Source organism: Urocitellus parryii, chromosome 6 (assembly GCF_045843805.1).
Source record: "Urocitellus parryii isolate mUroPar1 chromosome 6, mUroPar1.hap1, whole genome shotgun sequence".
Lineage (NCBI taxonomy): Eukaryota > Metazoa > Chordata > Mammalia > Rodentia > Sciuridae > Urocitellus > Urocitellus parryii.
The window spans coordinates 195,948,153-195,975,978 of NC_135536.1; the positions used below are offsets into that span (position 1 = coordinate 195,948,153).

Below are 27,826 nucleotides of genomic sequence, written 5' to 3' on the forward strand. Positions count from 1 at the left end.
GGGCCAAGGGGAGGGCAGATGGGCAGAAAGGGTGTCCTGCAGGCCAGGCCATGTGGGGGCGGGGGATAAAGTCTTGGATTGCTCTTCTCCCACGGTGGAGGGGTGCCGTGGGACCCACTGGCCTTCACATCCCCAGAGTGGAAAGCAGAGCAGCCAGCTGCCACTGCTGGGGAGCTGGGCCTCCAAGGTAGGCACCGCCCCCAGGGTCTCCTCCCTTCCGGCCGGTGGGGGGCGGGGAGGAAGGGACAGGGAAGGGCGCTTTCTTGTTTCCAGAGCAGGCTGGCATGGGTGGGCGGCTCTTACCCGGGATCCAGCTCCCACTTTCCCCTGGCAGCGCGCAGTTCAAGTATTTGAGACCCCTCCCCATCACCACGCTCATTCTCACTCCCAGCTCCCGTGACGTCATGCTCCTCGCGCGGCATGATGGGAGAATCCTAATGTTTTCCAACAGATGCTCCAAGAACAGCTTTCAGATTAAAGCAATTGCACGAGCAAAGATTCTCCCTTTTCCTTTTTTTCGGGGGGGTGGGGGGTGGGGTGGGGGAGGGAGCACCCCCAGACATTCCTGGACATCACCCCCTGCCCCAAGCACGCAATAAACACTGACAAGAAAAAGTTTTTATTTCCTGGTTCAACTTTTTTTTTCCTGGAATATAGACTGAAGAATGGGAATAAACACGAATAAATAACAAAGCAAGCGAGGCCGCGCACGCCGGGATGCGCCTGGCTGCAGCCGGCGGGGCTATTGTCTCCCCGCCCTGAAGCCAGCCCTGGCGTCCTCCTCCCGGTCCTTCCCTTCCCCAGTCCCTTTTTCTTTTCCTTTTTAAAAAGACGCCCCCTCCAGCCCCCTCGCCGGTGACCTTGGCCGCCTCGGATGCTCTGATTCCGCGCGGCTCCCTCCAACTTGCCCCCGCGCTGCCGGGCCCATGGCTGCATCCGAGGACGGGAGCGGCTGCCTCGTGTCGCGGGGCCGCTCGCAGAGTGACCCCACCGTCCTCACCGACTCCTCGGCCACCTCCTCTGCGGACGCCGGGGAGAACCCAGGTAACGGGTGGGGCGGGGGCGGCCGGGCGGGGTCGGGAAGGCATCGCGCAGGTGGCGCCAGGTCCGCGTCCCCGCGCGGCTCGGTGTCCCTACCAGCATTGGCGAGCCGCGGCAGGAGCCCGGCGCTCGGCCGCGGTGCCATCCCCAGTCAGGCAGGGCTGGGTCGCCGCGGAGCCCTTTGTCCCGAAAGGAGCCGCTCTCCGGGCTAGAGCCGGGCGCTCCGCAGCGTGCCTTCCTCTCTGGAGGCTGGGCTTTGCGATCCCCTCGGAGGGGGCTTCCCTTCCTCAGGTGCCCACCGCCTGGGGAAGAGAGACCGTGGCCGCCTCCGCCCAGTGCTGTCTCTGAGCTCTGCCCTCCCTCCCCCGCCCAGCTCCTGGGGCCCAGCTTGGGGACCCCCGGGCAGGGCAGAGCTCTGCTCCCGGGGCCTCGGCGCTCGGGGTTTCCGTGGGCACCTGACTCCGGCGGGGCCTGCGGCACCTGGGCGCGCCTGCCTCACTGGACAGGTGTGCTGGGCAGAGCTGCCGGCAGGGAGCTGAGGGCGTGCGCCTGGACAGAGCCGGGTTTCATGACTCTGTGGACTCGCCTACTCCTCCACCCCTCGACAGAGTCGATTGTTTAGGTGATAAACCGGTCACAAAGGCGTCTATATGGCTTGATTGATTACTTTCCAGGGAGAAAGAAAGGCCTAATGAAGCAGGAGGGGGGTGGGCTGTGAGCTCCCTGTCACCATGGAGACGCAGGAAGCAAAGTGATCATTAAAACCTTCCTCCACCAGAAGGCAATTTTCACTTCTCCCGGAGAAGTCTGAGCTTCTGAAATGTATCCTTCAAAAAAAGAATCAAAGCTGGTGTTTTGGTGTCAAGCTGCAGGGACTCAATTTTCTGTCTTGGAAGAGAGTGATCCCTTCATAGATTGTTTGGTAACAACTTGCCTTTACCTTCCTTTGAAGACTTATTCTCTCTAAATCCAATGACCCCAAAGGATGGTGTTAAATGATGGGCATCAAAGTAAAGATAATCCCCCAGGCCAGTGAAGGCTGGCTTTGTGGGGAGGGATTCCTGCACTCCCTGGAACACATCAGAGCTGTAGGAACTGCACAGAGAGACCCATTTAAGGCAGCTCTGTGGGTACCAGGGCCCTATTTGAAATTTTAAACAATAAACCCATGCAAGTCTTGTAAGATTTCTTTGTTAGGACTCTTGACACCCTGTCATTCGGTCACACTAAGGTGCCAGCCTGAGGAAATCCCTACATCTGGGAGGGCCAGTTAATTTCCTTGGAGTTTCCAAAGAGGCTGCCATAAGCAGACCCTTAAGCCTTTAATTAATCTTTTTATTAGTGATCGAGGGCCAAGCCTTCAGTGCTCCATGATGCTTTGGTTTTCTCTGCGTTGGAGATGCACATCCATGATTGTTCCAATTATGGAAGTTGAATGGCTTCTCACGAGAAAATCCTTCCCCACTCCTTTTGTCTCCCTGGCAGTAGAAGGAAGCAAACTTGGAACGGAAATTATGGAGGACTTAGCTTTTTGGCTGTCTGTGAGTCGAGGCCTCCGTGGGTGGGAACGGAGGGTTTGGCAGGTGGCTGCTGCCAGTCCATTAGGGGGAGAGGAGGAGGGCTCTGAGGCCTGCGATTAAGTTGTGCCAGGAGAGGACGTGTGCGGGAGTTTTCTTTGGTTCCAATGGTCAAAATGGGACCCAGTGAGCAGATGTCAGAGGTGAAAAATCTGAAATATGGATTATTTAGTAAGTGGTGGAACCTTATTAAAAAGCACCAGGCAATTAATTTTTTTATGGATTGCATTCGACAGAGGAGTTCTGGCAGAAAGAGAATTTTCAAGTTGGAAGGGACCTGGGAGCTCGGAGCATCGAGGGTGGGTTTGAGGTACTTCGTGGGTCTGTTGGTGGGGGACTTGGTGCTTAAGATGCTATGCATGCTTCTCTTGATGCGGTGTGATCATACTGCATGTGACCCAGGGCTGGTAGAGAGTGTCTCCTGTTCTGGTCAGTTATTGCAACAACTTTGGGTTAAAAAGTCCCAACCCTTCATCAGACCCTGTCTCCTTTTAGGGCTGCTTCTGTCTGTCTATCTGCTGCTCTAACTGGCCTCCTGAACACAGAACCCAGCTGCTCTAGTTGGGGAGAAAGTAATGCGGAAGAGTTCTTGCTCCCACTGAAGTCTGTATATCTATGAAAGAGCTCAAAGTTGCAAAACACCCACCCCCTGGCTGTCAGTGCACTACTATGATCTTAGCCACAACTCCAAGTGTCCTTGGAAAGGTAGATTCTGCACTGTGCTCTAGACTGCACCTCTTTCTCTACTTCAGGGGGTCACTGTGTTGTGAATTCCAAGTTGCTGACCTCCCCAGCGCCTGTGTTTACAGATGCACTGGTGTGTAAGAGGGCAGAATGCACTGGGTGTGGGGGCCTCAGTGTGTGCTTCCATCCGAGACCACTACATCCATCCCCTCTCTTTTCACAGTCACATCTTATTTCAAAGACGACACTCTTGTGGTTCAGCCATCGGTTATTTCCAGTGTTTAGCTATTATGGGCAGTGGGTGGTGATTACCTGAGTGTAAGTGGCCTGTGCTTACCTCGGAGTTTCCTCCAGGTGTGTGCCAGCTTGTGGCATGTCTGGGCCTCAGGGGACTCACGTTCTTTATCTTAATGATATTTTACCTTCCTGAAAAATATACCAACTCATATTCCTGCCAGGGTCGGCCGAAGTGCCCTTTCTCCAGACCCTAGCCACTCCTGAGGCCTGGAATTTCTTCTTCCCCAACACGCAGCGTGACACATGGTACCTGGTGTTAACTTGAGCTTCCTTGAATACTAGTGGGCATGAGCATAATTTTGGGCCTTCATTGTGCATTCAGCCCCTCAGTGGCAGTACGTGGTGTGGACTGCAGGACAGGGCTGAGACGGTGCCCCTGGGACGGAGCCTCCCGCCGGGTCCCCTCACTGCCCTTTCTGCGTCCTTCCACAGCTCCTCTGTAGAAATGGTCCTCTGTGTCTGCAGGCAGGCTTAGGGCATCTTCCCAAGTTCCCGAGAGCTTTCCTCCTACGAGCAGTTCATGGTCACCAGGAGCTTCTCCCCCTCCTCCACCGGCCCCCGGTCATAGGAATGGGCCTCTGCCCACTGGCACTGTGGACGCCCTGACACTGTACCTGGCGGGGAAAGTGGTGGTGGCCCTTTCTTGCGGGTCCTTCTCTGCCCTTGTGCCCTTCTCCCAGCTCCCTGCACTGTGGTCCTCTCCCTGGGCCAGGCCATCTGGGGTTCCTGCAGCACCCTTCCTTCCACCCTGCCCTTCCACTCTAAGCCTCTGAGCTCTGTCCTGTGCATCTGTCTCCTAGGTCCCCAGATGCCAGGACCTAGGATTAGGCCAAGAGTCTCTTGTGACCCTTGTTTCCATGGGTCTCGTGGAGGCCTCCATCCGGATTCTGCTTAAGGGTGTGGTGTGCAATGAGGAAGGGGCCTCTCATCTTGGGCCGGGGTTCTCAGCCCCAGTGGTCTTGCTGTTGTGGCCAGGTCGCTGTCTGCTATTGGGCCATGCCATTGGCTGTTGAGTGGCTTCCTAGCGTCTACCCACTGGATAACAGTAGAACCCAGCTCCGGGTTGTGACAATCACATCTTCAGACATGGCCAAGTGTCTTCTGGGGCAAAATCCCTCTGGAGAGCTGCTGACCCGCTCCCTCCCTTCTGACTCGCTCCCAGCGCTCTCAACCGCCCCCGGGTTGCAGAGCCAGTCGGCATCATGCCAGCACCTTGGGATTAAGTGACCTGGCTGTGACTGGTCAGCTGGCTGGACGCTTGCTGCCAGGGTTCTGCGTGAGGAAGAGCCTGCACCCACATGTTTCTGCAGGGCCAGATGACCTCTGCTGCATGGCCTGGGGAGGGAGGCACCTGCCAGAACTTTCCCTCCAGAGCAGACTTCCTGCTCTCCAACTCCGGCTTCCTCCTCACCAAGAGGCGGGTGTCATGGGAGCACCGTTCTTAGAGCCTCCGTCTCCTGCAGCCCCACGTCGCGGTGTCACTGGCTTTCTGTCACCCACCCACTTGTTCCAGGCCCCCAGGCTCCACTGAGCCTCTTCTCCAGGACAAGCTCAAGGCTGAGTCTGGGGTCTTCACTTCCTCTCACCCATTTCCCCTGACAAACAGAAAGTTTCCAACATGCAAATCTGGTCTGGCGTCTCCTTGGCCTCCAGCTCTGTCTCACGGTGTCCTGTCTGCAGGTGGGTTATGGGATGTCCTGTCTGCAGGTGGGCTGTGTTGTGTCCTGCCTGCTGGTGGGTTATGGGGTGTCCTGCCTGCAGGTGGGCTGTGGGGTGTCCTGCCTGCAGGTGGGCTGTGGGGAGCGGGAGCCCGGCTCTCTCTCTTTGCATTCCTCGAATGCTCTTTTACTCCACAGTTCTGACTGGGAGTCTCTGGCCCCTCTAGCGTATCTACATGGCTTCATTAGTGGCAGAACTATGCAGTAATTACCTTGTCAGCTTCTCTAGGGCTATTAAAAGTAAAAACTGGATGCTTTAAAAATACAGAGTTTAAAAATTCACAGTGTTTTCCTGATTATAAAAGCATTGCATGTTCATTATAGAAAATGATTGGGTGCTTTTGAAATTTCTGTTCCTGTCCCCACCTCTCCCAGTGCCACATGGAAGCCAATAGCAATGCTTGCGTTGTAGGGACAGGGTGTTGTTATTCAGTTGCTTTGGTCAGGCTTCACAATGGCAGAGCTGGGGTTCCCCACCCCTGCACCCCACATTCCTCTTGATCATGTAGCCTGTGGCCGGCCCTCACTCGACACCCTTTAATTCCACGTATTTCTTCGACAGGCCTGCTTGTGGCCTAACGGATAGAGTAGGCACCTGCTCCCTGTGGTAATCTGACTGTAAACAACATGCCATACGTTAAAGTTGAAATCCCCTTTCCTCACTGCCACAGCAACATTTCAAGGGTTCAGTAGCCACACGTGGCGATGGCTGTGGCTGCCGTGTTGGACGATGCCGATGTCACACCTTCCATTCCTGAGGACAGCTTTGCAGGTTCTCTGGCCTGAGACCTCCCTGAGGACAGGGTCTGTTTTCCTTTTGCTGTGTCACCAGCGCTGGTCTCTTGTAGCAGATCTATGTGAGTCTGACCTGCGCATTGCCCGGGGAGTGTTTGCTGACTGGATGGATACTCCACAGTGTCCTGGAGGCAGCCTTGGAGCCGTCATGTTGGAGGGGACCTCGCCTCCTTTGGTCTGATTGTCTTGTCCTCCAAGGGAGAATCCCTAAGCAGGGAGAGTTTCTTATCTACCTAGGACCAATTTATTTCATGTCAGTGAACTTCCCCAGAGAGTTTGAGACATGCGTGGCCCTTGCTAGATGGGTCTCTTTGGTCAAGAGAGCAAAGAGATACCATGGGTCCAAACCCCGGCTCTCCCATGTATAATCTGTGTGAATTTAAGCCATTTGCTTCACCTCTCTGAGCCTCGGCTTCCTTTACATTGTGGAGTGGTGGTAGTTACTGTCGGACTCTCCAGGGCGGGTGAGGGTTGCTGAGCTGTTGTCAGTACCAAAGAGCACATCCCCAAACCCTCTGATCCCTTGGAGATGACTCTATCTTTCCTTAGTAGTGTCGGGGAGGCTGGGAACTCAATGATGTGTCAAGTGGAGAGGCCTGGGGAGGCAGCCTCAGGTCCATCCTGCCCACCTCTGCTGGCTCTGTTTGGGCCTGGAGGACCACCTGCCCCAGAGTCTAGAAGACCACTGAGCACAGGGTCCATCTCAGACAGTGGCGAGGAGGAGGAGCAGCACCATACTGTATCATAAAGATATTTGTCAAGTTGTGCAGCCATGGCTCCCACCCTCTCCGCTGTTCTTGGCAGGTTCATTCCCAGCTGCCAACTTTCAATGTCAGAGTCTACTGACACTCTGCCTGCTAGATCAGGTACGTTGGGGGGGAGACTGAGGCTGGCTATGGGTCAATGACAGACCCCAGATGGCGAGGGCTGCCTGCAATATGGAGCACCGCCTTCAGGAGCGCCCACTGCCAGTCACCCACCTCGTCTGCTCTCCCCTTTCCGCTGTTTGCTGGGGTCATTCCTTACCCCTCCCTCTCCAGCCCAGGGCCCTGCCGTGGGTGCTACCCCCTCCTTTCCTGCCTCCCCGCAGGGCCCTCCTAGAGTCTCCCTGCTGCGCCCTGTGACCTGATAGCTGTGGGACAGCTCTTGCTGAGGTTTGGACGTGTGTTTTTAGGTCATCCTGCTTTGCTGCATTTGTTTTCTTTGCAGGTAGATTGGTGACTCTCAGGGGAGAGTCACGGGGAGGGCAGGCCTGGAACCCTGGTCCTGTGAAGTGGCCAGACCACTGAGGCCAGTGGGAGGGGAGTGTGTGCAGAGAGGGGTGTTGTGGGCCCTCAGCAGGCACCTGTCACCCAGAGCATGGTTGATGTGTGAGCAGAAGTGGCCCAGGAAGGAGAGTTGGCATGCGACCAGGTCTACCAGAGAGTTGGAGAACTACGCATTTAAGAAGTGGATTCTATCCCATGTACTGGAAACTATTTCCAGGACTCTGAAATGGTGGGGGACAGGAGGGGCCTTCTGGGCAGAGCTGGCTCTTGCCACAGGGGGACTGTGGGCCCCGGGCGGCTGGGTCATTCTGTTTTGGGAGCTCTGCTGGGAATCCAGATTTTTATGGGAGAAGTGATTTTTCAGTATTGGCTGGTCTGTGAGCTAGGGGTTGGTTTTCCTGCATGTAATAGAAAACATGCCCAAGCCTGGCCTCCGCAGGACGGAGGGTCCTCTTCCCAGGAGGTGCAGAGAGCACACGGCTGCCTTGCCCAGGGTCCGAGGCTCTGTCACGTTCTGGCCAAGTTCTGACTGCAGAAGAGCACTCCACCTGTGGCAGCGGAGCATGTCCTAGGCAGAAGAAGGGGACAGTGAAAGGCAAGGGTGTCCACCTGCCATTCTTGAAATGGCTTCCTGGAGCCCTACCCAGAGACAGTCACGACACCTGCTTGGCCAGAGGGGCACCAAGTGGCCACTTCCAGCTGCAAGGGAGGCTGGGAAATAGGCTTTTCTCTTCTGGGTTCTGGCTGTAGATAGCACATGGCTCCCAACAAAAGTGGGTCTCGAGGGAGGGGAGATGAGGCTGGCTCTGGGGTGGTCAATGACAGCTCTGCCGTGTCACATCAGCTGAAAAATCAAAAAAGCACCAAGTGGCCAAAGCCAGCCTCGCTGGGGAGTGGCCTGAGGCTGCAGGCTGTGCTCAGAACTGTAGGCAGAGCGTGTCTCACGGGAGAAGAGGTGTGTGTATGCTTCATGCCTCTGCCAACAAGTGGGAGGTGGGCCTGGACTCGAGCCAGCCCCAGCATCCTGTCATCTGGATTCCACCGGCTGCTTTTCATCCAGGAACAAGACAGGTGAGGTTGGTGTCACTCTCAGAGTTGACGGTTTGGTGAGTGATTGGCCGCAGCTGTTCCCGCCTGGGAGCCCCATTCCTCCCCGGTGCCATCTTCTTCCACACCCTGGAGGTGGGGCAGGAGAGCTGGTGAGGGGGCTCCTGGACCCTGTGGTCACATACACCACTGTGCTTTACCTAGCACCGCTCGGCGGCTTAGATACAGGAGTCACCTAAGAGCGTATTGCCTAGTGATGTCCTGGCAACCTTGGTCTGTGTCCCTGCACTCCCCGCCGGACACCTCTCTCAGGAGCAGCATCCGCTTTGCTAAGCCAGGCGTGACTGTCTGTGAGAGGTGGCTGAGTGAGTCCCCGTGAGTCTGGTGCCCACCATAGCCCTGTGCCCCCGCCTCCTTCACGTGGAGTGGAAAGGGTTCACCCCCTCCTGGTTGAGTGATCTCCAGACACTGGTGCTCACATCTGTAGTCACATGGGTCCAGAGACACAGAGACACTGCCAGTTCATTTAACCACGGTGGCACCAGGACAAGATCTGTCCACTGAGAGCCAGGCCAGGTGATGGCAGAGAATGGCTGCCGCTGAGTCCTCAGGGTCCCGTCTTTTAGTCTGGGGCTCGTGTTCCTGTTTGTTGAAGAGAGTCATTGAATTGGTGGCTTGGCAACGTACCTGATCTAGCAGGCAGAGTGTCAGTAGACTCTGACATTGATCAGTTGGCAGCTGGAAATGAACCTGCCAAGAACAGCGGAGAGGGTGGGAGCTGTGGCTGCACCACTTGACAGATATCTTTATTATACAGTATTGGGCAATTGTTTAAAAGACGGCACTTCTGAAGTCACCGTTTGTCTCAGTGCTCTTACTGATGAACTGTGCTGTTGTTGTTATTATTATTATTATTTGTGGTGCTGGGAACGGAACCCAGGGCCTCCTGCATGCTAGCCAAGGGCTTTACCACTGGGCTGCACCCCAGCCTCTGACGTTTTTGGTTCAATATTTCTTGACAATTCGTATCCACATGACACGGCAGATAATTTTTTGCCTTCTTGTAATCAATAATTCTGGGGTTTAAATAAAGTTGGGAAGAGATCCCAAGAACTGTCTCTCCACTTCCCTTTGGAGGAAGATGCTGTCTCAGGCTGCACCGATTCTGGGACAGGTGTGTTCCTTGGGTCATGCCAGCCCAGCAGTTGCTGACTGTGGCACATTCCCTGGGGGGCAGGGTCATCTGTGTGACACCCTGAGATGTGCCGGCTTCAGGACTGCCTCGTGCTGTCTTGCTATCTGTCTGGTTCTTCTCTATGACCTTGATTTTCCTGTATCCTCTCTGCATGGCCAGCGATACAGGGTCCCCACAGAGAACAGCTGACCCTCTGCAGCATGGATTTGACCAGCCCTGGGTCAAAGATAGAGGAAAACTGCATCGATAGTGAACAGTAGAGAATTTCACTTTTCCATATTCCCTAAGCAGCACAGGTGAGCCACTACTAGTGGAGTTCCTACTAGAGGACGCTGTCGCATTAGGCGTTGTGAGTCACTAGAGATGAGGAACTAGGCAAACTATGCCCTTGTACATAAAAGACTTCAACATCCGTGGATTTGGGTACCCAAAGGTGTGTGGGGGGGTGGTCCTAGAACTTCTCTCCAGGTACAACCGGAGAGTATTTCAATCAGGTTTGTTGACAGGAAAAAAGAAGATGGGCTTAAAATATTAATGAAGTGATGTGGTTAAGATGAAAGATGGGAAGAGACCAGGAGGGTTGGGTTGGGAAGACACGGCAAGGCCAGGCCCCCACAGAGGTGGTGCAGTTTCAAGTGGGGTGGGCAGATGCCGTGGGAGTGATCACCTGGTCTTGTGGCTTGGGGTTGTTGCGTATCTGCCGAGGCGTGAGCCTTGCTGTGTGCTTGGCGTGTGCTGTGGGGATGTGCACAGTGGGCATCTCGGAGCTCTGTGAGTGAAATGGCAGACCTGGGTAGTGCGTGCCAGTTCTCTCCAGCTGCCTGCTCTGCTGCGGGGTCTGCCCTCTGCGGGGCGTCCCGGGCCTCTGCAGAAGCACCTCCCGGCCCTCGGGGCCCACAGCAGTCCCCTGCCACTCTGCAGGTGTCTGCCTGTTGGTGGGGCGGGCCACGTGCTGCCCTCAGCGCGTGGCTCTTCTGCACGTCTTTCCCTGTGGGCCCAGGGTGTGGCCCCGTGGTAGTGGTGGAAGTGGTGGGGACTTTGGGGTCTAGGCTGGAACCTTAGCTTCTGTAGGTTGTCACATGAGCAGCCTCAGGTCCAGGGGATGAAATGCCCTTGACCCCTCTGGTGGGAGGAGCAGAGTCACATGTTAACTGACCAGGACTTGCGGGATGTGGACAGGGAAGTGGGCCCTGGTGTCAGCCCACCGTAGACACCGTGTGACTTTGGGGTGAGCCAGACATCTCTGTGCCTTGGTTTTCCGACTTGTGCAGTAAGAATTGCTGATAGTAGTGTCCACCTAGGAGGGCCCTACATGACCGGACGGGACAGCAGAGCCTGCTCAGGGAGCTCTGTCCCTGTGAGCTCCCCTCGGTCTCCTCTCTCAGTGGAGAAGCGTCCTGCACCTTGGCAGGCAGCAGCAGAAGCTCTGGTGCCATGCCCTCCCGAGGCTCCCAGATGCCCTGGTCTCCTGCTGGGCCTCGGTGCTAAGGGGGGTTTCCCTCCTGGCCTGAGGGTCACCATTCCTGGGGGAAATGAGCCACCCTGTGGGACCTGTCACTTCACCCTGCACAGCCTGGTGTGCCGGGGGCTCCTCTGCCTAGGCACGGTGTCCCATTGTCCGAGGAGGAGCTAGGCTGAGAGGGCTGGGCCTGCGTCACAGGCCGTGGTCCAAGGCTGACCCGCGGATGCTCTGGGCTCAACCCTGTGGCTGGCTGAACTGACGTGGGGTCCCTGCGCTCTATGAGGTCGGCTTTGGGTCAGAGGAACATGTGGACGCAGCTGGCCCACCGGGCCTCCTGCCCTGTGCACTGGTCCCTTTTCCCTGTAACCTTCATGAGGCCCTGGCTCTTCTTCAGGATGACCCAACACAAGATTAGAAGTTCTCCCTCCCCTAACTTGTTCTTTGGGGACAGAGGGGGTGTCCACTGACATGCAGCGTGGAAGTCCCCTCCCCGGCTCCCGTTGGCCCGGGGTCTCTGGTGGTGGCATGGTGGCCACAGCCTCTTCCTCTCCGGATCACGATCCCAGGCGGGGTCCGCACCGTCATGGGCTCGCTTTCCACTCTGATTGCCCCGCCTCCTGGGGAACCTGCTTGTGTCCCTTTTCTGTGAGGATCTGTGTTGCTCCCAGCTCTGTCCTAGCCCAGGACCCAGCCTCGCAGCGAGTGCTCTGTGGCGTCCACTGCCTCCGGGCTGAGTGGCAGTGGCACTCTGTGGCACTCCTTTTTGTGCCTGTTCCTTCGTGGCCACAGGAAAGCAAAGGAGGGAGGGCTCGCCTGTGGGGGACCTTGGGGTCAAGGGGCCGCGGCTCAGAGCATGACTTAGCACGGATGGGCGTCACTGAAAACAAGCCTGTGGATCGTCAATCACTGGTGTCTTTGTGGTTCTTAAAAACCAACCCATAACAGTTGATTGCAGTTATCCCCCACAGCAGCCTCTCTCGCAGGGGAGGATCTCGGTTCTGGTCATTTGTCTCTCTTTTCCTTTCTGTTTTGAGTCTGGCCCTGGGGCTGAACTGATGGCCGTGTCCTGCCTGTGGTCACTTTGGCAGGAGGCTGTGGAGGTCATTCCTGGGCACCCAGGGGCTCAGCTAACATTTTACAGGGGCCCCAGCCCAGGTGCCAGCCCTAGTGGAGGGGAACCAGAGGCTTCTTCTCTGGGATCCAGAGCCCTGGTAGAAAAAGGCAGGTGGGACGCGGGTGTCCTGCCCTGCAAGTGCCATCCCCGCTTCCTTCTCTGTCCCTTCTGGCAAATTGCACACCGATGACATGCCAGGCCTGTGGCTGGGCAGGAAGCACATGCAGTCCCCAAGCCCATGGCTTGTTCAGGGGGTGGTGGGCTTGGCAAGTGTTGGCCACTGGGGAGGCGCCTCCGAGCTGGGAGGGCTGGCGCTCTGAGGGCTCACACCACGGTGCATGAGCTCCAGGAGCTGCGGCAGGCCCCCAGGAGGTGCCCTGTGAGTCACAGCCAAAGGGGAATCCAGCCCGAGAGGGAGGGAAAGCTGTGCTGGCCTGGGGGAGGACATGGGCAAAGGCTAGCGTGTGCGCAGAGCTGGGGTGCCCACGACTGAGCACTGGGGTCTGCAGGGCAGAGGGAATCGGGGGGTGGGGGGCACAGAGGTTGGAGGAAAGCCAGGGCCTCCCGCACTGGAGGGGCCTGGCCCAAAGGGAAGCGTGGGAAGCGCCGAGCAGGGTGTGCGGGTGCACAGGTGAGTGACGGGCAGCTCCAGGGCCTGAGGGGCGCTGCACCAAGCCGTCACCTGGGTGGCCCCCGGGGGTGGTGAGGGGTCCAGGGCAGCAGCATTGCCACCTGGGAGGTGAGTGAGGAGGGCTGGGGGCAGAGGGCGTGGCTTCGGGTTCCCAGAGCCCAGGTGCACAGGGGCTGCTCCTGCGGAGTCCCAGGGCTCCTCCCGGAGAGGAAGCACCTCCCAGCTTGGAAGGGAGGCCAGGAGGGAAGGCAGTGGACTGGAGCAGGGAGGGCACGCTCCCTGGGCCTCCACGTGGCACCTGGCTGAAGCTGAGGCCTCTGCCTGACTCCAACATACAAGGGTGGCTGTGGGCCTTGAAGGCCATGTGGGGTGACCGTCTCTCGGAACACGGCCCTGTTCCGAGGGCGGCTTGGTGGCTCCTGACCTTGGGAGTGGTGGCTGGTGTCCTGGGATGGGCTGCTGGGAGCTAGACCTGGATTCCCTGCTCAGAGGTTCTTCTCCTGGGCCAGGTGGCAGGATGGTGAGAGCTGACCATCACTGAGCACGGACCCTGTGTCCTCCCATGAGGAGGGAAGGTGGACAGGGACCCTCAGTGACCCAAGTCCTGCCGAGTCCCCTCTCTGCATGTGGAGAGCCCAGTGACAATGATGGTGTGACCCTGTGACTTAGGTGCCCTTAGACACTATGATCACCCTTGGTGGGCCTGGCTTCATCAGATGAGCCCTGAAAAGGGACAAAGTTCTTCCGGAGGTTCAAACTGGAGCCCAGCACGGATGGTTGCATGCTGAAGTGGCAGGGCCCACTTGGTGGCAAGGAATGCTCATGACCACTGGGAGCTGAACGTGCCCCTGCTGACCATCAACAGGGCACAGGGACCTCAGGCCTGAGGCTCTAAGCAACTGGGTGTCACCAGCAACCCACCTGAGTCGGGAAGGAGATTTTTCCTTCGAGCTTCAGCTGAGAATGCAGCGGGCCGCCACCTTGATTCCAACCTCAGTGTCCCCAGCGGAGGACCCGGGCTTGCCAGGCCCAGGCTGCTGACCCTCAGAGTTAGGAGCTACTACACAGTGTGGCTTTCAGCTGCCGAGTTGGTGGCCGTGTGTTGTGAAGTTACAGGAGGGACCCAGGAAGGGAACAGCACTTTTCCCTTCCACACCTGGACGCTGAGCCGCAGAGAGGTTGAGCCTCTTGTCCAGGGCTGAGGGGTGGGGGGGTGGGTCCCTGTTTCCATCTGCCTTCTGCTTTAGTCACTGGAGCTTCAGTGCAGGGACGCCTTCCCAGTCGGTCTCCGTGTGGGTATTCGGGTGCTCCTTCGTGTCTGGATGCCTGTGTGCCGTTTGATCTGTGGATTGTACTCTGCAGGCATCATCTGATTGCACAAACCGTCCCAGACTTGGCCACAGGGAGCTCCTTTGAGTTGGCTCCTTCGTCTCGGGATACATCACCCTTCTTTCCAATGCAGGTCCCCACTTTGGGCACCATAACGCATTCAGGCTCACAGGTCCTCGGCGGAGGTGGGGTGGGTTGGTGGGCGGTGCTCTGAGGGCTGGACTTTCCTCTCCTGCTTTCTCTCACCTTGAGACCCCTGTAGGTATTGTAGATAAGGGTCACCTGCACCCAGACCGTGGTGTGATGTGCCTGGGGTGTCCCAGGGAGCAGGTGGCTCTTGCCCTGTGGAGGGAACCTAAGTCAGACCCCACGCCAGGGCCACGTGCACAGCCCCTGTCACCTGGATCTTGAGGACCATCCACAGGACTGGGTGGGGAGGGTGGTGGCGATCTGCAGCTCCTGTCCCTCTTCTTGGGTTTGGGCCTCTCTCCACCCTCCACGAGCCCTTCGCTTCCTCCCCAGTGCCCCTTCTCCCTGCTCAGTGAGGCCTCGCCTGTCCTTTTTGACGTCCAGAAACCTCACGTTCCTCTGGGTGGCCTCTCCCGGGACGCGCCAGCCGGCAGAGGGGGTCGGACTCTCCCCTGCCTCTGTCGCCTGGTCTGCTGGAGCCATGGTAGCTGAGGGTGGGCACAGGTGACTGAGCACAGGCCACTGCCTCATGACGTCTGGGGGCCCTGGTGAGCCACCTCCAGCACAGGCCATGTGCCTAGCTGGGGGCTTGGTGTCTGGAGGGTGTGAGCAGAATCCATGGGGCGGGGCGGGGGGGGTTTGTCCTCCCGCCTCCTGTCCCTTCTCCAGCTCCTGCTTTGTCCTCCTTCCCTTCGTCTCCTCCCTCGCTCACCCCCTTCTTCCTCCTCCCCTCCGTCCCCAGCACAGGGACCGTGGTGCCTGAGACCCTGCAGCCCTCCTAAGGCCTTCTGTCAGAAGTCTTAGGAGAGTGAGTCGTATGTGCGTGTGTGTGTGTCTGTGTATGAGTGTGCATGTGTGTGCTGGGTGCACGTGGGCGTGCGCGTGCGCGTGTGCGTGTGCGTGCGCGTGTGTGGGTGGGTACTACTGGAACTCTCATCTTCTTTTAAAGAAGGGCCCAGGTGGGAAGGGACTTGGGTCAGGCCACAGCATGCCCCTCTGCATCGAGCCAGAGCCAGCTCGTGTGGTGCCAGGTGCTGGCTCTGACAGGCGGGGCCCAGCCCTTGTGAGTGCTCTCAGCTGACCGGAGCAAGTCACCTCCTCAGATGGAACCTCAGTTCCCTTTATGAACTGTGGTGTTGGTGGTTCCTGCCCCCTAATTTGGTTGTGGGGCCCAGATCAGGCTGTGACCTTTGCAGTAATTTTAAGTGACAGTACTCACCTGCAGGCATGTGTCCCTGAGTTGGCAGAGTAGGAAGCACTGGCCCCTTCATGTGCATATTGGCCAGGAGCCTGGGGGCTGCTGGGACCTGCTGGTGGTGGTGAGGCTCCCTGGGTGCCTGGGCCTCACGTCCACTCCTGCAGGGAGCATCTCGGTGCACATGAGAGCCCACGTGGGTTTCTGGACCTTGAGCGCCACACTGGGGACAAAGGGAGGCCAGTGGCCAGAGGTGGCTCATGGGCCATCTCAGGAATTGGGCTATGGGAGAGGAGGGTGCCCCCAGCAGTGCACCCTCTTTGGCCCAGGGTGGCCATTCCTGGTACCCTGCTTGTCCCCCTAGAGGGTGTGGCTCACCCCTGTCCTGTTGCTGGGTGCGTCAGGGGAGCGCTGGCGGGGACCTCCAGCACACTGGTTCCCGTGTAAGGTGCGACCCTCAGACACACCTGCCTCGGGAGGCTGGCACACAGGAGAGCCTCTCCTCTTGTGGGAAGTGACAGGGATCATTCTTTTTAAAGGCCGACCGGCTTGTGAAACCTTGAAGAGTAGCCTCTGCACACATTGAGGCCCCATGAAACTTGTGGACTGGCAGAGAGTTCCTTCTATCTTGCCTTCCTTTCCCCTCTTACTGACACCTGGTACCAGGTGCTGGGGGCTGGGTGTGTCCCTCTGGCAACCGTGACTGATGTGTGGCCACTGTGAGGCCCACGCCTTGGTTAGGGCTCTGTTTCTCCTTGTGCTGTTTCTGTTTCAGAGCCCCATCCCACCCAGGTCCCATGTGACACTTAGTCTCCCAGCCCCTCTTGTTGGGACACCTGGGACTTGATTGTTCTGGAGGACCCCACAGGTGTGAGGGCTGGTAAGGTATTTGGTAGAACAGCCTTCAGTTCCGAACTTCTTTTCAATCCCATCTGCCCCTGGGCCATGGTTCTGGGGTGGCTTCCTGTGGGTCTTCTTTGTGAGCTTGGCCTGCATCCAGGGTCTGCATGGCACCCGACCCTGTCCACTTGTGAAGGCCTGACTTGAACCAAGGCCGGGGTCCCTGCTGGCACCCTGGCGGGACTCTGCGAGGTGTGCCTGGGGGTGGGGGAGCGGTTGGGAAGGGTGTTGCAAAGGCTCACCCAGCGGTGGTGCTTGGAAACCGTCACCCACGCGGCCAATGTCACATCCTTATCCCTGGATGTGCCCTCTGTGAGTTGCTTGAAGAAACTGGAAGATCCCACTTAATTCTCTTCTGGACTATATTTAGAATTCTATTCCTGGCCCGTGCCCAAAGCTGATGTTAAAATTAAGAGCAATCATCTGCAGGGTTTGGTGGCTGCGGGAAGAACGTGCTGCTGCCTCCCCAGCTGCCGTTGGCTCTAGTTATGAGCCTTCCAGCTCCTTGCTCACCTGGGCCACTCGCCCCTGGTCCTGCAGGAGATGGGTGTGCCCCTGCCCCCGCAGGCTTTCTCTGTGAGCACGCCCCCTCCTCAGAGCTGCTTCTGTCTTGTTACAGACTGTCCCCTGCTGGAGCTGCTGCAGGGACTTTAAATGAGGGTTCTGTCCACTTCTGGCTGAGCCTGGTCCACATGGGATTTGGAGAGTAGAGTGGTTACATCTGTGACTGTACCCACCAGTTTGCAGTGATGGGCAAGGGTTTTTAGCCATGGAAGGGGAGGGATACCAGAGCTGCGTTGGATTGGAGAGACACCTGGCCTGGGAGCTCTGAGCTAGGTGCAGTCTTTGTAATGCCCTGTGGGGAGTGGTGGTATCTGAACTTTATGGAATTTCTGATTGCTAGCCATTTGAAAAATCTTGATTGGACACATACTACGTGCATGTCGCTGTTTTGGCCACCGAGTCTCAGTCTTAAAGAAGCGAGTTGCAGAGTGGGACCGGACAGGAGTAAGTGTGGGTTTGACTCTGAGTAGTCATACTTCTCTGAATGACGGTATAGTGAGGCTGTGGAAAAGGTGCTAGGCAGGAGTCTGTCTGTGATGGAGAGTCAGAGGGGCCTCTTAGTAAGGGCCTCTGCACAAAGCTGGCCACAGGAAGGCCTTGGGGAATAGCATGCCAGGCCGAGGGAGTGGCAGGTGTGAAGGTCCTGAGGTGGGTGTGTGCTTGAGCTGGGCACCAAAGAGCCAGTGGAGCTGAGGCTTCATGTGATGAGCATGCAGACGTCGGGCCAATGGGGCCAGCAGGTGAGGGTCCTGAAGAGGGAACAGGGCTGGGCGGAGACTTGGGCTTTGTGTTCTGAGCTGACCCTTTGAAGGGGTTGGTCTGGCTGCAGTGTGAGATCAGATGGTGTTGAGCCAGGTAATGGTAGAAGGTCATTTAATCAACTCCAGTGGCTTGGAGCAAGCTTCCCATCAGCCAGCATCCCTGGGGGCTGTGCCCCGGCCTTGTGGGCTTCGACCACCTCTGCCTTGGTCTTTGGCTCTGGTTCCAACCCAGCCAGCATGTGGGTGGCCAGCACTGGGCAGGAGCTGGTGAGTACATTTTCAGGGAGGTTGCCAATTGATGGACATCCCATCAGTAGCCTGAAGCCAGCCACAGTAGGAAATATTCCCACCCACAGCGGAAGCTGACGAAGGCCCCTCTCACTCCCCTTTGCCACCCAAACACCCATCGGTACAACCTGCTACCTCCACACAGGGGGCAGCTGGTGCCCCAGGTCCTTTCCCAGGCAGCAGCAGTACAGCCAGAACATTGGGAGAGTCAGGGACAGTCCCCCACTGGTGGGGCTAGACGTCCAGGATTCTCAGAGCTGCCCCAGTGAAGCCCCAGCTGCCTTCAGCGATGACCTTGAGGATGTGCCCGTGTGGCAGGTTTCCTCCTTCCCACTCTGATCCCCATGCTCCTTACTCCTGCTTCCTGAGACCACCTTCCTGATAAACCCCTGCACCAAAATCCACCTCCATCTTTGCTTTCAGGAGAAAGCAAATCAAGATGCGGCAGGGCTGGATGTGGTGAGAGGTGGCCACTCTGGGTCTACCTTGAAGGTCAGGTCTCTATATCTGCTGAGGATCCGATGGGTGCAACAAGAGAGGGGTCAAGGATGTGTCCAGGGGTTCCAGCCTGAGCGGCCAGGATAGTGAGGCAGTCACGGGAGGCAGGGGGCAGCCACTGAGATGAGTGGTGGGGAGTCCGGCACAACAGCTGTCTCCTGTGGGCTGGACAAATTCTGGTTAGGTGTCTGTCCTATCAGGTACCAAGTGCAAATGGCATGTGGTGTCAGGAAGTGGTGGGTGGATGGTATACAGCTGCATGGGGCTAGAAAACGTGGATGAGGACAGATTCCCATCTGCATCTGTGACTCAGCTGTGCCCTCCTTTTAAGAAGACTCTGTCTGTTGTCTTATTTTGCTATAGCAAAATACCTGAGGCTTGGAACTTATTAAGAATAGAAATCATTTGGCTCTCAGTGCTAGAGGCCTCCGAGTCCCAGAGCATGGTGCCACATCTGCTGAGCATCTGGCCAGGGCCTCCTCATTGCCTCACAACTTTATAGAGGGCGTCACATGGTGAGACAGCATGTGTGCTGGAGAGAGCTCACTTCTCATTACAAAGCCACTCCCTGTGTGGCCAATCAATAGGTCCGTCTCAAACTCTCATGACCTACTCACTTATGAGTGTCTCCCCCTCTGTACTGCCATGTTGGGGACCAACACATGGAATTTTGCAGGATCCATTCAAATGCATCTGTCACTCACTTGCTGTGCCAGTCTGTCTGTCTGTCTACCTACTTACCTACCTCCTGTCAATCAATCCATCTGGCTATCGTCCATCCGTCCTTCTAACCCATCCTTGCAATGCTGGCTTCTCTCTGTCCCTTCCTCAGTGTCCCTACCTGGTCAGTATCTAGTCCCTGCTTGAATGCCCCAAATGACAGTGAAGTCCTGACCTCTTGAGGCTCCAGCCTAGAAGTCTCAAACTCATGTGACCACTTGAAAGCACTGTCCTCTGGGGCCTGTGTTTCTCTCCCATTTCCTCTTCCCAAGATGTATTTACGCTCTCCTCTTGGCGGGGGAGAGGCGCTCAGAGCTCCAAGCTCTGCTCCTGGCAGCTGGCCCACCGGGAGCTGGGAAGAATGGGGCCAGTCACAGAGGCAGACCCGGCTCAGCTGTGGCTGTCCCCCTTCCCTGCTCGGGCTCTCTGGGCAAAGGCAGCTTTGTGCTCCCTGTGGACAACTAGCCATTGAGGCAGGCCAGGGGACACTGTGGAATAGCTAACAATGACTAGAAACTAAAATTAGGCATTTCACAGAAACCATGCCCTGCGCCCGCCCCGTGGGTGAGCTTCTGTCCCCGGGTGTGAATGGAGCCTTTGCCTGGGCCGCGGCTCTGCGCGGGCCACGTGCAGGGGCTGTCTCAGAGCTCCCAGGAGAAAGACGAGCCCTGTTCTCTTCCTGTTCTCTTCCAAGCGGGTTCCGCTTGACAAAAGTAGCACAAATAAAAAGACACAGAGTGGGTGAGAGGACCGGCTCATTTTCTCCCGGCCCTAGCAGGCTCCAGGACCTGCCTGTGGGGTATGGGTTCTGGAAGGTTTCCCGCAACTCCTATTCAGGTGGACCCAGAGGGGGCTGGAGTCCTGGGAGACTGGTGACGAGACCCAGAGGAGCAGGATCTCCGAGCAGAGAGGAAGATGCACAGCAGAGACAAGGCTTAACTTTTAACATTTCTTTTCACATTTTCTAAACTTTTATTTTGAAATAGTTTCCAGTGGCAATAATCGTGGAGCGTCCTCCAGCTTCCGTCAAGGGCGTCTTCCTTCCCTGGCACACGGGAAGTGGGGGGTCACACCCCACAGCTCCCTGAACCCGAGGCTTAGCGAGTCCCCACAGGTCCTCCAGCCCTGCTTCTGTTTGGGTGTATTATTGTATCAAACTGCGACGTGTGTGACTTACCACGCTTGGGTACAACTCTGCGTTTAATAAAAAAAGGTCCAGTTCTCTTGCTTCTTAAGCCCACGGCCAGGACATGCAACTTCTGTTGGTACGTGGTGGCAGCCTGGCTTGTCTTCCTGCTCCAGAGGCGGCTGCCTCCCCTGGCCCCAGGCCTCTGCTTCTGGTGCCCACAGGCTGCCAACCCCTGTCCTGCTTAAGAGAAGGGCCCGGGCCCCCCATGGGAGTTGGTCTTCACCACTTCTCCATCCCTGCTGGGCTGCAGTAGCAGCAAAGTGCCACTGAAGAGGTGGCAGAAGTTGACACAATGGAAAACATTCCGCTCAGTGCTGGAGGCCAGAGTCTGAGGTGGAAGGTGGCAGGTAGCTCTAGGCCTCTGTCCTGGGCGTGCCTAGTGGATGGCCACCCCCCTGGGCCATCCCTGTGTTGTATGTTGGATTAGGGCCATGTAATGATCTCATTTGAACAGGGTCATCTTGGTAAATAGCTGTCTCCAAATAGGGTCACATTCTGGCACCCTGGGGATTAGCTTCTCCGCATGTGAATTTTCGGGGGACATGATTTAACCCCCAACAGTGACCATCCCTCTTGTCCCTCCAAGGGCAGCCAGTCTCCTTCCAGGACAGACCCCCCATCCTTAACAGCCCGCACTACCATTTGCATCTCAGGCTTCCTTTCTCCCTCTTCTCCCTGGGCCCCAGTGCCAACATGATCAGGGGCACTCACCCTGGCCAAAGTGACCTCTGTCTCTGCTCCTATGTATATGGCCCCTGGGATCTGGCTCCCAGCACGTCCCTCTAGAGCTAGATGGGTCAGTTTCCTCTTGCAAGAGATGGTCAGCCCAGTTCAAGTTGGTTCACCCAAGAGGGATTTGTTGGTGCAGCTGGCGTATGAGCCTTGGCATGATGCTCCCTGGGTTTCAGTCCCACTGGACTCCAAGCACCCAGACCCCGTCACTGGGAATCGCTCTCACTGCTCTGTATTGGATTCCCTCTCTGGATGATCACCTCCCTATGATGGCTTCCCATACTTCACAGTACCTGCAGAAAGAGTCCCCACAAGAGCTGGATGCCACCCGATGTGGAGCCCGTGGGGCAGAGCAGGCAATGACCTGCCGTCCATCAACTGAGCTGCAGAGGGCAGCGCCCAGCCTTGCTCCCAGGTGACTGTTGGCAGCGTCTATGCCATCAGCTGCTCCCTCTTCCGGGTGGGACTCCCATCTCCAGGAGCCCCTGTCCTCACGCTCCCTCCCTCACAAGGCCCTGGACGTTCTGCCTCCCCTCCGCTCTTTCTTCCCACTGACTTCTGCGTTGGTAATCCAGCCACTCTTTCGGGGATTGTCCTATCCCCCTCTCTCCCAGCACCACCCCGGTTAGAAGCTCTGGGAAGAAGGAGAGCCCCTAGGCTTGCTCCTGCCGCATTCACCAGGGTAGGGGAGTCAAGGGGGAGGGCCACCAGCAGAGTAGACAGGGGCAGAGGGATTTGGCAATAGGTCCATGCAGGAGGGGACGGAGTCTGTGGGGATTGTGGAGGCGAGGTCACCACCATCAGGGCAGTGGGCATGCGTTGTGGGTGTCACTACTGCTGGCCGTCATTGTTGAATGGAGTCGAGGTGTGGGTTGAGAAGGCTGAGTGCCATGCAGACGCCCCGTGCTGGGAGAGGAGCAACCTTCAGGGCGAGGAGATGGGAAGGCGCCCAGGCTCAGGGGCCCTCTGGCGAGGGCATATACAGAGGTGGTTCTCGGACAGAGTTGGGCCCAGTGCCGTTCAGACTTTACTGGCTCAGCATGGGTCCAGGGCTTGTTGAAAGGTGGACCCCATCTTGTTGGGGGGCCTGAGACTGCACGGTGACAAGCTCCGGGACGGCTGTCCCTCGGGCTCTAACCCCAGCAGCAGCAGAAGCTGCTGTCACCCACTCGGAGGGACGGGAGAGTGCTTGGACAGCTGTGGAAGAAGAGACTGTGCATCTGGGTGGCTCCAGAGAGAAGGGGAGGGCGGGCGCAGGCTGTCATCTTTGAGTTCTGCTCAAATATTGGGGGATGTTGAAAAACGAGAGAGGGCAGGAAGCAAAGGCTCCGTCTGATGTCAGCGTCCTTAAAAGAAATGGAATCTCAGGTTCGATGAAGTTCACGGCTCCCCCTCAGGGAGGCCTGACCGTATCGTCCTTGTCCTTCAGGGTACTTGGGACATGTCACCGCAGGCTGTCATGACCAGCAGGCAGAGGAGTAGGGCTCGTAGCTGTCAAAGCTGGGCGTCCGTGGTCCTCAGAGTGGGCCCTGCCCTCCCAGGAGCCTTGCCTGGGAGCATGGAGACCTGTCTCAGGCAGCAGCCGCTCTTTCCAGGAGGGTAGGAGCCTGGGGTGCCCTCCTCCTGCACCTCCCTCTCTGCTCCTTCATCCTGGGTGCTGCATCGTCCAGGCCTCTCCTCTGGTGCCCCTGGGTGTGCCCCTCACAGACCATGGTGGGCTAGCGGCCTGACTCAGTTGGCCACTGGTCCAGCCAGTTTCCTGAGACAGTCACATTCTGGGATGTGGGGGTTGAGCACTGGAGCTGGAGGAGGTCCTGGGCGTCCACTTCTTCTCAAAGGCCACTACTGTCTGCTGGAGGGAAAGGATGTGTGTCTCCATCCATGTGGAATGCCCACGGTCCTCCACTGTCTCCTGGGTCCAGGGGATTGGTGCCTGGATGAGCACGCAGCTTAGGTTTCACAACAGCTCTGTTCCAGGGCTTCAGTGGGAGCTTTTAAGAGAATTGTTCTCCCTGAGCAGGGAAGTCCCTGAGCCTGGACAGGCCTGAGAGTGGATCTAGCCCAGCACGACAGGGTTTGGGCCCTGGATCTGTTTGGAGCTGGTGTGCCCTTGGGCTTCTCTGTTGGACAGAGTCCCTTCTCTGGGTAAGCTGCTTTGAATTGGGTTCTGTTGCTTTCTGATGGCTGCAGGTGCTCAGAGGGAGGAAGGGGCTTTGCCCAGGTCTCCAGGCTGGAATTCAGCTGCCACCTTCTTCCCCACCAATTGCTCTCTCTTTGCCTCTTCAAGCACATACTCAGTCCCAGGGCAACTCCAGAGGTCCCGTCTCCCCACTTGTCTTTGGGGGGTCTGCATAGCTGGGAGCTCTCCAAGGCTTTCCGAGGTGCTGGTGAAGGAGGGTGGGAGTCCATGGGAGAGGAGAGGAGGTGCCTGTTGGTGGTGGCTGCTGCTGGTGGAAGTACCATCTGATCCCTGATGACAGAGTGGACACTGAGTGTCACGGCCCTTTTCAGGCAAGGAGGGTTTGTAAAGCAGAGGCTCATGCGCTTGGATAGTTTATATTGCCTGGGTTTGCTCCTTAAGTCACTGAAAGAGGTATTGTCAGGAGCTGCTAATGACATATTTAATTTTAATAATGAGGCACCCACGCCCACAATGTATTGCTTCCCGTGGCTTTAGACTCGGGTTTCTCGAGTGGTGTAATAGTGCAGAGGTTAATGGATAGCACCATTAATTATTTAGAACATCGAAATGGGAGGTTCTTGAGAAACCAAAGTCTTGTAACAGTTTAACTAATAGCTTCCTAACTTCATTATCATTTTGAATTTTCCGCAGAGTATTTTCTCCCCCTCAAACCACTCAGCTGGATAAAGTTATTAGGAGTTGCCTAATTTTTACATTATTTCCTTGCTGGGTTTAAATACTAAGATTCTTCTTATTCCATAGCTATTCAGTCGGGCTTGGTTTTATGGCCCGTGAAATCCATGCGAAGGATTCAGCTTCTGAAGCCCTTGGGAGAGTTTGCAGTCCAAGGTGTTTCAGTGCTCAGTAGCTCAGACGGTGACACTTCGGTTCATTCTTCGAGGTCCCATGGGCTGTGGTCACAAGTGCAGCCTCTGAAGTCAGGTGGACCCTGGTGTGAATCCTAATCCCCTGACTCAGTGTCCTCCTTTGTAAAATGGGATGATAACGCTGTTAGCCTGGTTGGATCCCACTGAAGATTAAATGATAAATAGAGGCTCAAGCACTGATGTGGTGCCTAGCACAGAGCCGGGGGCAGACTGTTGGCTGGTAGCAGTGAGGGAAATATGAAAACCACTAGACCAACGCTCGCAGGCTCTGACCAGGGTCCACCTTCCACCTCACCCACTCAGGTTGCTTCCACATGCAGTGCAGAGCCGAGGTGTGTGACCCAGGGTCTAATCTATTTCCTCTCAGGTCCCATATAGCAAAGAGCCTCTCCCTGCACTCGAGGTGCCCTTGCTCTCCTGGTCTCTGGCCTCCTGGCAGGCATCTTGTGGAGAGGAGCACTGGCCAGCAGAACAGCCTGTGGTGGTGGACACGTTGTACATTTGTGTCCTGCTGCTCGGTGCTGCAGCCACGGCCCACGAAAGGTGTCAAATTCTTAAAGTGTGGCACATGCAACAGCAGCAGCGAGTCTTAATTTTTACTAGTTTACATCTAAAGAGACACCAGGCTGGGCAGTGCAGTGTGACCGCCCCAGCTCAAAGCAGGCCTCGGGCAGTGCAGGTACCGTCCTGGAATCTTGCTGGATAATGCCAGGTGGAGGAATGAGGAGGGAGGAAGGCCACCAACTGGCTTTCCACTCCACTCCAGAACCTTCTGTTGGAAGCCCTCCTTGATGAGGAGGTATCTACAATGAGACCAGAGACCAGAGAAGCAGGAGAGGGCATCTGGAGTGACAGGGACAGAAATTTAAGTCTAGAAATTAAACTTGTGCTTTTGTGTGTGAAATATTTGGTAAACACAGAAGAGCGTGAAGTAAGAAGTTCGGCTGCCTGATCCCAGAATGTACTGAAAAGCCTGGTCTGTGTTTGGATCGCTCTCATGCGGCAGCTTACTGCAGGGGAGGGGGCTCAGCATGCTCGTGGGCGTGGCTTCACTCTCCCAGGGGATGGGAGAATGTCAGAGTCCTGAGGAATGGCTGTGGGTTCTCTGCGGACTGTTTCCTGCAGCCTGGGGACGAACGTGTTATTTGTTGTCCACAGTGGGGACTTTGATCATCTATGTTCCTGCAAAAGGTGTTAGAAGCTGCTGCTCCCCCACGTGGGAGGCACTGCTGGATCTTGCCCAGCCTTTTACTTTTGCCAATCTGATGGTGAGAAATTGTCTGTCTGTATTTGCATCGCTTTTGGATAAAATGTGTCCCCAGAAGTCATTGCTTGGAAATATCACTGGTTATTTCTCTTGCTCCTTTTTCACTGGTGTTGGGCCAGTGGTATACATCTTCAGCCAGTTTAGAAGGGGCCTAGGCTCAGGACTGCTGACAGCAGAACATATAGCAGATTGTGTTTAATGAGGGCCTACTTTGTGCCTGGTAGGCTTTAGCTCCTCAACCCACCAACGGGCCAGGAACTGTGCCTCACAGAGTAGGATGCAGAGGACTCCTTATGTCCCTGGTGGGCTGGGGACTCCCTGGGTTTGACCCACGTGTGCTTGGCCTCTGAGCTCAGGTTCCTGCTCAGCTCATGGTGGGAGGCAAGGCACGGCGAGAAGTGTGGGCCAGGGGCTAGGCAGACCCACCTGGAATCGGGCTCCCCATACTGGCTGGGTGGCTCTGGACTTGGGTCCGTGAGCAGAGTATTTGCCTGGCAGAGGGGCTTGAAAGATAAAGGAAGGGTGTGGCGTAGCCCTGACATAGCTCCTTGCCCTGGCCGATGGTTACCTGTGCTCTCAGCAACTATCAACCCGAAGATGAGAAACAGCACGAGGGCAGAGCACAGGTGCCCAGAACAGTCGCCACCAGGTAATGTCATCCACAACGAAACCTGGCCACCTGAGGGCACAGCTGCAAGGGCAGCGGTGGCAGCCCTGGTGGGTGCTGTCCATCGTCTCACCCACAGATCTCCGCCCCAGGCGGTCGGCAGCGCTGGGGAATGGCCTAGGCAGTGCTATCGCCACTCTTCAAAGGAGGCTGCTCCCTCCCCAGGCTCCCGGAGGCTGCCCTCCTCCCACAGCTGGTCACGTCTCTGCAGGTGGGTGGTGTGTTTGGGGTGTGGGGTCGAAAGGTGGGCCTCCTGTCCCCATCAGAGAAGACTCAGTGCCCCCGGGGCAGGAGCCTCCTGTTTGCATTACTGTCCTGCAGGGCCTGCCTGGCTCTGCCAGGGTGACGTTTCTGGTGGATGGCTTCTCCCGGGGGCCCCATCTGGCCTTTCTGTTGCATGCTGAAGATGTCACAAAGTGGACAAGTGGGTCCTGTGAGCACATCCTTCAGGGACCTTCACTTTCAGCCTGGCTGTGCCATCTGCTTCCCCGGGGTCACACAGTCAGCCGGGCTCCGTGACGTCTCAGCTCCCATGTGTTCCAAGTTCATGGCCAGTGACTATGCCACGGACTAACCCCTCCAGGAAGACTAGTCCATGGTGGACGCATCTCTCCCAGGAACTGGGTTCACTCTTTCAAGATGAGGGCTACGTCATGGATTCCCGGCTGTGTCCGTCCTCATCCCGACCTGCGGGCCCGACTTGGGTAGGAGTGAAGTGATCCTTAAAGACCGTAAACCTGCTGCACCCAGGAAATCAAACGTGGGAATCAGTGACGGAAGGTGGAGGGGAGCTATTCTTTTGTCGAACTGCCCCCCTTACTGTCGTTGTGGTTGGTTTGTGTGGGTCATAGTTTGCATCTGGTCTGTCCCCAAAGGCTCATGTGTTGAAGGCTTGGTCCTCCATGCAGCAGTGGCCAGAGGTGGACTTTGGGAAAGTGATTGAATTGCAAGGGCTCCGACCTCCCCAGAGGAGGATTCCACTGGTGGATTCACAGTGTGATGGCCGTGTCGGGAGCGATGGTGGGAGGTGGGGCCAGTTGGAGGAAGTAGGCCACTGTGGGGCAGGGTCCCTGGAAGGGAATATCTTGTTCCTTCCGCCACCTTCCTGGCGCCCTGAGCTGACCAGCTTTCCTCTGCCATGCCCTTCCTCCATGATGTTCTGCCTCAGCTCAGGCCTGAAGCGATGGAGCTTGAATTCGTGGACTGAAACCAGGAGCCAAAATAAATCTTTTCTCTTTAGAGTGTTTGTCCGGGTGTTGTCACAACAGTGGGAAGCTGGTGACACAGTGTACATTTTCCTGTGGTGTGAAGAGTAGCTGGATGGTGCTAGATGTGCTGCTGTCTTCCTGGTGGACTGCCCTCATCTGCCAGGCAGCGAGCTCTTCACAGACGTTTGGGACCTCTCTAAGTGATTCCAGTTCTTGTCCCCATGTTGGACATAGGACACTGAGTCTCTAGGAGGTTGGGCTGCACACCTGTGGCTGCCCACCCAGGAAATTGCAGAGCCAGGATGTGAACCCAGAGTGTCTTGTCTAGGGCCTGAAGGGCTTAGCCTCATGCTGCAGTAAATGCTGCCTGGTCCCTGACACTCACGTTCCACCCGCCCAGAGTCCTTTGGTAAGAGCTCTT

At 56.8% G+C, this 27,826-nt stretch overlaps 1 protein-coding gene across 1 annotated transcript in view; it reads left to right on the forward strand.

Moving 5' to 3' along the window:
• Positions 1 to 926: 926 nt before the first annotated feature.
• The window catches only part of Phactr3 (phosphatase and actin regulator 3), a 166,044-nt gene continuing 139,144 nt past the window's right edge, over positions 927 to 27,826 (forward strand). The window contains exon 1 of the mRNA XM_077800184.1: positions 927 to 1,044. Within this exon, the coding sequence (XP_077656310.1) occupies positions 927 to 1,044 (118 nt within the window). The remainder of the gene's footprint in view (positions 1,045 to 27,826) is intronic.